The sequence below is a fragment of the Anomaloglossus baeobatrachus genome, chromosome 4 (assembly GCF_048569485.1).
Source record: "Anomaloglossus baeobatrachus isolate aAnoBae1 chromosome 4, aAnoBae1.hap1, whole genome shotgun sequence".
Taxonomy (NCBI): Eukaryota; Metazoa; Chordata; class Amphibia; order Anura; family Aromobatidae; genus Anomaloglossus; species Anomaloglossus baeobatrachus.
In genome coordinates, this window is record NC_134356.1 from 330,485,235 (window position 1) to 330,497,974 (window position 12,740).

At 41.2% G+C, this 12,740-nt stretch overlaps 1 protein-coding gene across 1 annotated transcript in view; it reads right to left on the reverse strand.

Moving 5' to 3' along the window:
• Window positions 1-2,557: 2,557 nt before the first annotated feature.
• WNT2 (Wnt family member 2) overlaps window positions 2,558-12,740 on the reverse strand; it is a 227,455-nt gene continuing 217,272 nt past the window's right edge. The window contains exon 5 of the mRNA XM_075342519.1: window positions 2,558-3,200. Coding sequence (XP_075198634.1) covers window positions 2,971-3,200 — 230 coding nt within the window. The 3' untranslated portion in view covers window positions 2,558-2,970. The remainder of the gene's footprint in view (window positions 3,201-12,740) is intronic.

Here is a 12,740-nt window from a genome sequence, read left to right on the forward strand (position 1 = left end):
AGTTAATGACTGTGTCCATTTCTAGCTACTGGGGCATTTTAGTAGCCAACAACTATATGATTTTTACCAATGCGGTTTTGGATTATCTGCTGTCTGGATGGGAGAAATGAAGCCAGATCAAGACCGGAAAAAGTAGTTTTTTTGTGCTTCAAACATACTGTCTTTATATGTCCAGATATTTAGCACTGACTCACAATGGACTTAGTTCAACTTTTTCTTACACTGATCCAGATTTTGCCATTGGTTCACATTCATTGAATTGCTGATGTTAGCTTAACTGAATATGAACTTCAAGAAGGTGAATAATTATGCATGCAGTGACTTGTGGTTAAGGCGTCACTCCAGCATTGTTTGCCTTTTCTTCACTGCTGGAGTGGCACTTTACATCTAAGTCCCCTGCCCCTAGTCTTAAGCGGGCTTTACACGCTACGATATATCATACGATATGTCGTCGGGGTCACGTCGTAAGTTACGCACATCCGGCATCATATGACATATCGTAGCGTGTGACAGCTACGAGCGACTGTTAACGAGCAAAAATACTCACCTTATCGTTGCTCGCTGACACGTCGCTCATTTTCATAATATCGAACGTCCAATTGTTCATTGTTCCCGTGGTACCACACATAGCTCCGTGTGATACCCCGGGAACGATGAACTGCAGTTTACCTGCAGCCGCCTGTAATGCGGAAGGAAGGAGGTGGGCGGGATGTTTACATCCTGCTTTCTCCGCCCCTCCGCTTCTATTGGCCGGCCGCTGTGTGACGTCGCTGTGACGCCAAACGTCCCTCCCCCTTCTGGAAGTGGATGTTCGCCGCCCACAGCGAGATCGTTTGGAAAGCAAGTACGTGTGACTGGGTTACAACCTTGTGCGACACGGGCAACAAATTGTCCGTGCCGCACAAACGATGGAGACTGGTGCAATCGCAAATGCGATCGCACAATTAATTGCAGTGTGTAAAGCAGGCTTAAATCTCTCCCTCTGGCATTTTCACACTTTATTGGTGCTGCTCCAGTCCAATAGCACCATCTTGTGACTGTAAGGTCTGACTGGCCTGGCCAGAAGTCAGACGTTACGTGACAATTGCTCAGTGTACCTCTGAGAGCTAGAACGAGGCTCCAATAGACTTACACGGAGTTGTAACATTCGATGTGTAATGCACGATGAAGCTGTCTGGAAGGAGAGTAAATGCACGTGTCCTGACCTTAGTATTATAAAGCACCACTCCAGCGGTGCAATAAAACAAAAAAATCTGGAGAGGTTCTTTAAAGAGAATCTGGCATCAGGTTTTTGCTATGGAATTTTAAAGTAGCATGATATAGGGACAGATTGCCTGATTCCAGAAATGTATCACTTGCTGAGCTTCTTGGTGCAGTTTTGATAAAAATTCCTGTTTTCTTGCTATGGATGCTGAGCTGTGTACAATCCCATCCACAGCCCTGATTGGCAGCTTCCAAAGTACACTACATTGATAGCAAGCTGTCAGTCTTGGTGGTAATGTGTGGTTACAATGATTTCCGGACTGCCTAAGGCTATGTGTCCACGGTAGAATGTACCTGCGGACTTTTCTGCCTGAAAATCCGCGGGTGCTGATTTGCCGCGGATTTTGATGCGGATTTTTTTTTTTTTCCCCATTCTATACCCAAATCCGCACCAAAATCCGCAACAAACAATTGACATGCTGCAGATTTTTCCGGATCAAAATCCGCGGCAAATCCGCAGCGGAAAAATCCGCAGCATGGACACAGCATTTCCAAAATGCCATTGAAATGGCTTGGAAGTGCCGCTGCTGCAGATTTTCGGCAAATCCACAGCAAAATCCGTGGTAAATCCGCAGCGTGGGCACATAGCCTTACAGTCGACCCATAGTCTTGCTGATAAAACAATAATTGTATTGAAACTGCAGCAGGTTGCTGAGCAAGGGCTTTAGCCATACATACTCAGCTTACATGACAAAAACCTGCCGATAAATTACTTTAATAACATTAGTTTTGTGGGGTTTTCAAGATCATTAGTCTGTTGATCAGTTCCTAAAAATCCCATTTGGCACCCACTGTGATTTGATAGGGAGGAATCCATACAGACTCTGAATAAAGACTGTACAGCTGGTATCATACACTCAGAAATAGGTGAAACCCTACTAGACTTCAGTGATCGGCACTATGAATTACTGTATTATCACTGTTTACTACATTATAGTGCTCAGAACTGCAAAGTCAAAGTTTTAATTCTTGTTTTCTGGAGATTCGCACTTTTCTGAGTATGATAGTGCTGTACAGACTTGTCATCCTTGGTTTCAGTATTTCATTATGACATTCTTGTAATAGTCAGAAATTGCCTTTACCTGTGTGCAATAATGTTTTCCTATCCCCGCTCATCTCCTCTCGGCAACATTTGTCCGATAAACGTATTGCTTGCACGTTTGAAAACAATAAGGAGTTGAGACAAAGTACGGTATATTATAAAGTGGTACAACTCCCCATTATGCAGCTGCACACTGACACAGGAGAAAAGGAAGAAAACTGTGTTTTTTTTATTTTAATAGAATTACACACGTCAGATGTGTTGGAACAGAGATCGCAGAGCTTGGCTGTCTTCTGTTTGCAGTAATGGTGAATGTCCATATGTCATTTCACTATAGGCGATGAATCTAAGTGAACACTTGTATGACCTTTCTGCAATCTAAACTGTGAGGCCATAATGCATATTGCACAATACCGTATGCTGTGCTTCAACACCTACAAAATGGATAACAAAGCATACAAACACCCATAGATCTGCTGTAAATTATACAAATATCTTCACCACACAAATATATCTCCATGAAGACTGGCACCACAATATTTCATTTACAAGATAACTTATTATAATTTAATAAAGCATAAAACACCCTTTTAATCCACACTGCTAGTGATGAAGGTTTAGTTTTCCGCTGCACAATGTCGTCAGTAAAATTGGAGGACGTCACCTTATGTTTTCTCGTTCCACCCAGCATCTTTGGCTGCTTTACATGTGTGCACGTCCACAGTTTCTAGACAGTCTTTGCATCGTACTGCGCAGCACCAATGAAACTTACATTCGCACTTTACCATTTTGGTAATGCGGGCTGTGTCATATCCTCTTCCACAACACATAACCTCGCAGCTGTCCATGCCACGAGATGACTGGTTACACACTCTGCCGGCTGTTCCAAATGAACCTATATTGTGAAGAGAAATTATAAAGCGGCTAGTGAACATGTGCAGACATTCCTATAGTAGAAATAATTTATACCATGCATTTTATATAAAGAAGGCAGTGTTTTCTTAGGCCAGGCCTACACGGCAACGTGACACTCGCCACCTGATGTTGCTCCATGACCACGCAGCATAAGTGAATTGGATTGCAACACTGAGGGGCACTTTGCACACTACGACATCGCAAGACCATGCTTGCGATACCGAGCGCGATAGTCCCCGCCCCGTCGCAGCTGCCATATCTAGTGATAACTGCCGTAGCGAACATTATCGCTACGGCAGCTTCACATGCACTCACCTGCCCTGCGACGTCGCTCTGGCCAGCGAACTGCCTCCTTATTAAGGGGGCGGGTCCAGCGTCGTCACTGCGACGTCACACGGCAGGCGGCCAATAGCAGCGGAGGGGCGGAGATGAGCGGAACGTAAACATCCCGTCCACCTCCTTCCTTCAGCATAACCGGCATGAGCTGCGGGAAGCAGGTAAGGTGATGTTCCTCGCTCCTACGGCTTCACACACAGCGATGTGTGCTGCCGCAGGAGCGAGGAACAACATCGTACCGTCGCAGCAGCGTAATTATGGAATTCCCCGACAATACACCGATGATACGATTACGACGCTTTTGCGCTAGTTAATTGTATCATCTAGGATTTACACACTACGATGTCGAGAGCAACGCCAGAAGTGCGTCACTTTCGACATGACCCCACCGACATCGCACCTGCGATGTCGTAGTGTGCAAAGTGCCCCTGAAACTATGACAACAATCAAGTAGCAATAATCTACTTGGATATTTTGCAATTGGCTTGTTGCAGTACTCTCACCATCACAATGCGACCCCATTCACTAGAATTACGATGCAATGTAGCTGCAGCAACAAGCGAACCTTTATGTGGCCAAAGTCATCTAGCCTAAATGAGACATTTCCACCAAAAGCTAACTGGTTTTATACATCAGTAATATGGCTGCAACATCAATTCTCTTATATCACTAAATGGTTCCAGGTCAAAACATGGCATAATATGCTGTAGCATAATAACTAGGGAAAAAAAAGGATAATTTATCCACACTGCCATGGTAAAAATCAAGTATGTAGATAGATAGATAAAACCGGTCCTTTGAGCGCTAATAGATCTATTATCTCAGGTTTTCTTTGTGAATAATTATGCTTTATTTGTGACAATTAGATTAAAACAAATAAAGCTCTTGTTATCACAACTCGTTTCAGCAAGATAAACTTGCCATCATCATCATCCTAGATGCCGATACAGTTGAAAGCAAAGAAGGAAGAGGGAAGTCGTCCGCTCCCTTCCCCATCATTCTGCGTCTGACGTCTCAGCAGAATAGGCGCCATGGTGTTACTAGTTTACGCCCATTGTGCTGAGCAGTGAAGAGCTTCAGAGCACTTGCTGGTGAGACCGAAGCAGTGGGGAAAAGAGGAAAGGAGAGTATTTACTTATTCATTTATTCATTGTTGTGCCCATAATACTATATAAAGGAGTATGTGGAGCCCATTATTCTGTATGGAGGATTATGTGGGGGTCCATTTTTCTGTATGGAGGACTACATTGGGCCTGCAAATAGATTGGCCCACGACTTTGTCCAACTTTTTTTAATTTTGTCCTTCTGTGTATTTCAGTTTGACATCCCTGCTGTAGAGGAAAGAACATAATATATAAATTTGCAACTTATATTGTTTTGCCATTTGAGGGTCAACACTACTTGGCATACCATATTCTCCCCGCTAGGACCAATGGTTTATGGTGAGAAAAATGTGATCTTTTTAAGTGAATTCCTATTCTATGTTCTCTCACATTTATTCTCAAAAATCCAAATGTAATCAATATTTCAAAATGGTTCTGTTAATATAAGAAACTGGATCGATTTTTTTCACACAAAAAAAAACATTTTAACATGGATTGTTGCAGTCAATTTTCCACATTTTAAAAGCAAGAAAATAATAACAGACATGTTGGTCCATTTTTTTTTCACCTTGGCACAAAAGCCAATGTTGATTTTTTTTTTTTTTTTTAATTTAATTTTTTACATATAACTTTTTGACAGACTAAAGGCCGGTTTACACGCAATGACATCGCTAACGAGATATCGTTGGGGTCACGGAATTCGTGACGCACATCCAGCCTTGTTAGTGACATTGTTGCGTGTGACACGTACAAGCGACTGTTAACGATCAAAAATACTCACCATATAGTTGATTGTTGACACGTCGTTCATTTCCATAATATCATTGCTCGTTCAGGACGCAGGTTGTTCGTCGTTCCTGAGGCAGCACACATCACTACATGTGACACCCCAGGAACGACGAACAAAACTGTACCTGCGTCCTCCGACAACGAGATGGGAGTGACGATCCAGCACCTCCTCTCCGCCCCTCCGTTGCTATTGGTGTCCTGCATGGTGACGTCTCTGTGACGCCGAATGAACCGCCCCCTTAAAGAAGAGGTTGTTCGGCGGTCACAGCAACGTCGTTTGTAAGGTAAGTAGTGTGACGCGTCCTAGCGATATTGTGCACCACGGGCAGCGACGGGGGCTACGTGTAAAGCAGCTTTTAGTTGAGAAGCAATTTATTACACAATATTTTTTTTTCAATGCATCGCCCACACAGTGCCCACATAGATGGCCATACACATTAGATGCAAGTCGGCCACAAACTCATTTAACAGCTATTTCTTCCGATTCCCTTAAATGCGATCTACAGTGGAGTTAATGGTGCTGTACTGTATAAGTAAAATAATAAAATGACACTTTACAGACATGCTAATTACTGTCCCCGTTCACAATCTAAATTCCTATCAGTATGTCAGGTGTTACTCTGAAAAGCTTTTCAGAATAAATATATGCCCAAAATTTCTCAAAGCTTTTATGCCAAAAAACTGTCTTGAAAAGTTACAAATTATTTTGCGCAGCTTGAAGTTGCATAGAGACTTTGTGACTTTTGCCATTTTCACGCCATTTTTGACAAGCTCTGATAAAGAGGGCAGAGTTGAGGTATAGTTGCATCCCACTCTTCATATTCATGACAAGGCGTGGCATTCCTTATGCCATACATCTTACTCCAGTCGCTGACTGGAATAAATTTGGTTATGATCTGAATGGAAACGCACTCCACTTTGCGTCACACCTGATTCATTATGAAGCATGTGCTTCTAAATTAATCACACTCTATCTTGCCTCCTCATTAAAACTGTCAAGAAAAATGCAGGTCGTGGTGAATTGGTGCCATAGTTTGAAGAGCGGGCTGGAAACTATATGGAGAGATCTGACTAGTCCAGCAGCCATCAGATAGCTTATCTTAGCACTACACTAGTTAATTGACAGGTCTCGCCCAACTAGAAGAAGCCCATAATTCAGCACCATTAGGATGGTATGTGACTGGCTGCAATTCATTCTGCAGCAGAACAAGGACCCAAGCATATAGCCAATGTCATTAAAAACTATATTCAGTCTAAAGAAAAAAGGAGTTCTGGAAGTGATGATATGGCCCGCAGAGAGATGATCCCAATATCATCAAGCCTACAATCACAGAAGATCTGTGGTCAGTTCTTTAAAATGTTTGGAAGAAACAATCGTCAGAGTTCCTTCAAAAATTATATCCATGAGTATGTGTGTGTACCTAGAAGAAATGCTTTGATGCTGTTTTGAAGGCAAGGTCACACCAAATATTGATTTGATTTAGATCTCTCTTGCTTTGCATTTTGTTAAAGAGAATCTTTTAGCAGGATTTCACACCCTAAATTATTATGTATATGTAGTTGTGTCAAAGACCAGTCCAGAATAACCTTTACTTGGCCATCTGTTTTTTTCTCTCTCCATTACTGAAAAATTAGCATTTGAATTGATATGCAAATGAGGCTGATGGAAAGTGGCTTAACTAGAATCCAATGGGCCCCCACCTGCTTGTTGGTCAGATATATTTTCTTTTGAAATGTTCTAGATCCTATGAAGACGTATTCGCCCTCCATGTAATAATGTCCTCCTTTTAGTCATATTCCCCATCATGGGCCCATCCTGGTATGATGGACTTTGTGCTGGTCCCCATCCTGTAAAAAAGTCCCCCTTCCTGTAATAATGTCCCCATTCTGGCTTGTATCCTTTAAGAAATGTCCCCATCCTGGGCTCAAGCTTGTAAGAAGTGTCCGCCATCCTGGACCCCTTCCTGTTATAATGTCCCCTTTCTGTGTTGTAAACTGTAGGAAATGTCTCCCATTCTGGGCTCCTTCCTATTATAATGTCCACCTTTCTGCAGCTCTTTTCCAACACATTTGTAAAATAAATAATTCTCTTACATTTTCCAGCTCCCACGACATGCAGCATTCTCCATAGTCGGTGGAGAGGCCAGCAGCAGACTAGAGTTCCAGCCACTGGCAGTGTATGAAGTCTCTGCCATGTGCAGTCTGTGACTGCCTCGTCGATGCCAGCTGCCGGCATCTCATTGGCTGGCAGCTTGTATTGCAGTTTAGGAACCTGGAGGGTCTGTACACCACAATACATGTCAGCTGAATGTGCGTCCGAGGATGCACATGCAGCTGAAACTGGGGCCAGGCCCAGTCACACCCAATATGATGGTTATGGCCCTGCTGATGGAGTATTGTAGATCTGAAGCCTCTGTCAATCCAACTCTATTTCCCATCCAGCAACAAAGGTGCCGTCAGTGAATCAGGAGGAGGAGGTGCTGGGTAGGAAATAGAGTTGGAGTGACAGGTGCTTCAGATCTACAATAGTCCATCTGCTTCATTTGCATATAAATTCAAACACTGATTTCTCAGTAATGGAAGAAGGACTGGCCATCTAAAGGTATTGTTTGGCTTGTCTTTGAAAGAGCTACATGCACACATAAATGTAGTGTAGTGTGAAATCCTGCTGACAAATTCCCTCTGCTTGATAAAAATTAACTATTAACATTTCAATCTTTGAAAATATTCTTACTTTGCTGCAATTTTTCCATATCTGCCTAAAACGTTTGTACAGTGCTGCCTGGGTACCTGTTCTATTTTTCTATGACGTCAATTTAATTGTGACAAGGGCAGGATAGTATCAATATCAAGTGATTTAGCCTTTACGATAGCTCAGTGATATGAAGCATGCACAATGTGCTCCTGTCAAGTTACTTCTACAGAGTAAAGCTTTCTTCCCCTTACCAATACTCAATATTTCTGGCAAGGTTTGACACATATAACAATGCAGAAATCAACTATAACTATAATTGGTTGCATATTTTCTAGTAAGCCTTTCTGAAACTAACATTTGCCTGAGAAGATGCCGATACTTGATACCTTGGTCTTTGTAGTTATCAACCAAGTATCATTCATCCATCATCAGTAAATCTAGAACATGTGCTTCTCTCAGTTCTGATTATGGCCAACACAATACTTAATCTCATTTCTACTTGAAGGTGATAAAAGAACATTTATTTGTCAGATTTACATAGCATTTCAAAAGAGAACATATAAAACTGATTAACTGCTCCATTTGTTATGTAACGTAAGGAACGTATTATACTACAAACCAATACCAGACAAAGAAGTCAGCAAATGTTAGCAAAGCTCATCTTAGAACTTTATTCTTATTTTGGTAGAAAATGTTTGTTTGGTTAGGACTCGATAATAAAAATAACAAATGAAACAAGTAGCATGGGGTCTCTACAGGCAGTTTTTTTATTATTTGCCATCTGTACGGCAACCTACATTAAGTTTACCTGATGGCAGTGGCAGCAGACCACACGGCTGTTATTGGGCCACTGATCTGACTGCTCCCAATGACTGTGCCAATAGCGGTACCATTACCGCCCCCGAAAGTTTAACTGTATCAGGATCCTGGATGCCGATACAGTTGAAAGCAATGATGAAAATGGGAGCGCTCCACTGACACTCCCTCCTTCATCATTCTACCTTACTGTCTCATCAGCACAACACGGGTGATGACATCACTACTACGCGCCTGCTGGGCCGCGATGTGCATTACTTTCGGATCTCACATCACATAGATCGGAGCAACGGGGGGACATTGGAAGGTATTTATTTTTTTAAATCAATTAGTACACTGGTGGCCCTAATAATATATTAATGACTATGGGGTATGCATTATATTATATGGAGGACTCTGGGGTGTGTATTATACAATATGAAGGTCTATGGGGTATACATTATACAATATGGAGGACTATGGAGCGTGCATTATACAATATGGAGGACTATGGGGATGTATTATTTTATATACAGGACTATGTGGTGTGCATTTTACAATATGGAAGACTATGGGGGTGCATTACGGAGGTAGGGGCGTATATAGAAATCATGGGGTTCCATTGCAAAAGTCTGAATGGGGCCTCCCTTAAAAGAAAAAAAAAAAGTTAAATAATCAACAGGTGTTCTTAAATCCAGACATGCATGTATTAGTTAGAGGCCAAACATTGTCCAAGAAAGACACTGGCCTGAAAAAGAAGTTCCACATGTGCCATTATACATCATGCCATAATGCATTGTGCCATTATACAAGGTACCATAATACAAAAGTCTGAATGGTGCTCCCTTTAAAAGAAAAAAAAAGTTAAACAATCAACAGGTGTTCTTATATCCAGGCAAGCATGTATTAGTTAGAGATTGCCCTGAAAAAGACGTTCCACAATACATTGGGCCATGTACCATTATATATCATGCCATAATACATTGTGGCATAGTAGGTCATTTTATGTACCTTTATACATCAACCCATACTACATCATGCCATAAAACACTGTGCCATAATAAATCATGCCATTGCACATCAAGCCATAATACATTGTGCCATGTGCCATTACACACGGTGCCATAATACATGGCACCATAACATTATGTGCCATTAAACATCATGCCATAATACATTGCACTATAAAACATTGTCTCATGTGCTATAATGCATTGTGCAGCTTGCCATGACCCCCAGACAAAGTAGATAGCTGGCTAGCCATTTTTATTACTATGATTTATTTCTAAAGGGAAACTGTTACCCCATGGCTTAGCTAGAGTCCGATGGATCATGGTGCAAAGTTTGGGAACATGCAAATGTCAATGCATTTCAAGCAAGAAAAGAATGGAAGCTTTTTTTTTGCTTGAAACGCGTTGACATTTCCATGTTCCCATTATGCCCTAAACCTGTATGTGTAATGGGCTTTTAATTTTTGTAATAAACTTTTTCATTTTATTGATGCTGGTGCTGGATTTTTTTCGATTTTTATTCCATCTTGGTATATGTCCACATCCTGGGGCTATCTTGGTATATTTGTCCCCATACTGGTATATGTGTCCCAATAATGGTAGATTTGTTCCCATCCTGGTTTATTTGTCCCTATCCTGGGCTCATCCTGGTATTTGTCCCTATCCTCGTATGTATGTGCCCATACTGGAATATTTGTCCCTATCCTGGTATATATGTCCCCATCCTAGAATATTTGTCCCCATCCTGGTATATTTGTCACCATCCTAGTTTATGTCCACTCCGTATTTGACCCCATCCTGGTATATATGTCCATATCTTGGCCCCATCCTGGCATATTTGTCCCCATCCTAGTTTATGTCCCCACCCTGTGCCGATCCTGATATATTTGTCCCCATCCTGGTATATGTCCATATTCTTGGCCCATCCTAGTATATTTGTCCAGATCCTGGTATATTTGTCCCCATCCTAGTATATATATCACAATCCTGGTAAATTTAACTCATCCTGGTATACATGTCCCTCCAAATCCTAGTATATATGGCTTCATCATGCCACACACATTAAAAAACATAAGCAATTATCCTCACCTTCCCTAATCATCTAGGCTATCTCAACATAAATTTGACTTGCAACTATTTAGCATATGATTAGTTATGCAGATTTTTGTCATGTCACTGCATTGTTACTGGTTTGCTCCTAAAAATCTAAATTTAAATTTTTATTATTTTGTTAGTATTTTGTAAATCCACCTTTGACTTTCAACACTGCCTGAATCCTTTTGGCCATGCTCTTGATCAGATTTAACTACAAAAATACATACACTTAAATTCTAACATTGAATAACGGAACTCTGGTATAACATTACTGCTATAGGAATATTTAAAAAAAAGATACTTAGCTTATGTATTGCCCACTGCATGTGAGCCCTTTAACTACGACAAGGTGATCTCTTATATATATATACACCAGGACCCTAACTTCAAATGACCCTAACTTCAAATACCCCTATCTGGGTTAAAAACCTACAAGTCTGGGCAGAAAAGATGCAGCTATTAAGAGAGTGGACACAGCCTGGTTACAGGGCATGGTGCTTAGTCAGAAAGAAATGTACTACAAATGTATCAAAAAGACTGACCCGCACATACAACAGGTGTGAATATGTACCATCTGAAAACACATTATAACTGCAAAAATGCATACAGCTGCACATGCATTTTACTATATGGCTGGACTCACACGAATGTATGAAAAAACAGTCCCATTCTCGTTTGCGAGAGTAGGACGATTTTTTTCTCACTTGTCATCCGTGTGCTTGCAGTGTGCTGTCAGTGTGCAATCGGATTTTTTCCTCAGCAGCTGTTACTCATTTACAGTCATGTACAGGAGCATTTACAATATTCTGTGCTACATAATAGGATTGTATTTAGAAAAACGGATGTCACTAGGATGGTCCGTGTGGCGTCCATTTTTTCCTTGCACCCTTTGACTTGCATAGCGATTCTCGGCCAATTTACGGATGAAAACGCAGCATGCTGCTACTTTTCTCACATCCAGAATCTGGATGCGTGAAAAGCTGACTAACTGCTCTCCCTCATTGACTAACATTGGTCAGAGTGCAATGCGAGATTTTGTTGCATTGCACTCGTCTGATTTTCACACTCGTATGAGCGCACTCTAAGGAGGAATATGGGGTATTCATTATATTACATGGAGGACTATGGGGTGTGTATTATACTATATGGGGGACTAAGCGATGTGTATTATACGATATGGAGGACTATGGGGTGTACATTATACTACAAGGAGGATTTTTGGGTGCATTAGATTATACAGAGGACTGTGGGGTGTGTATTATACGATATGGAAGACTATGGGGTGTATTGTACAATATAGAAGACAAAGGGGGTGCATTGTATTATATGAAGGACTATGGGCGTGCATTATAATATATGGAAGACTATAGAGGTGCATTATTTTATATGGAGGACTATGGGGGGTTCATTTTATTATATAAAGGATTATGAGGTGTAAATTTTACAGTATGCATTATGGGGTGCATTATAGTATATGGAGGACTATGTTGTTCAATATACTATATGGAGGACTATGAGTAGTACATTAAATTATATGGAGAACTATGGGGTGTGATTATACTATATGGAGGACAATGGGGTGTGCATTATACAATATGAAGGACTATGGAGTGTGTAATATACTTAATAGAAGACTATGGGGTGTGCATTACACTATATGGAGGACTATGGATGCATTACACTATATGAAGGACTAT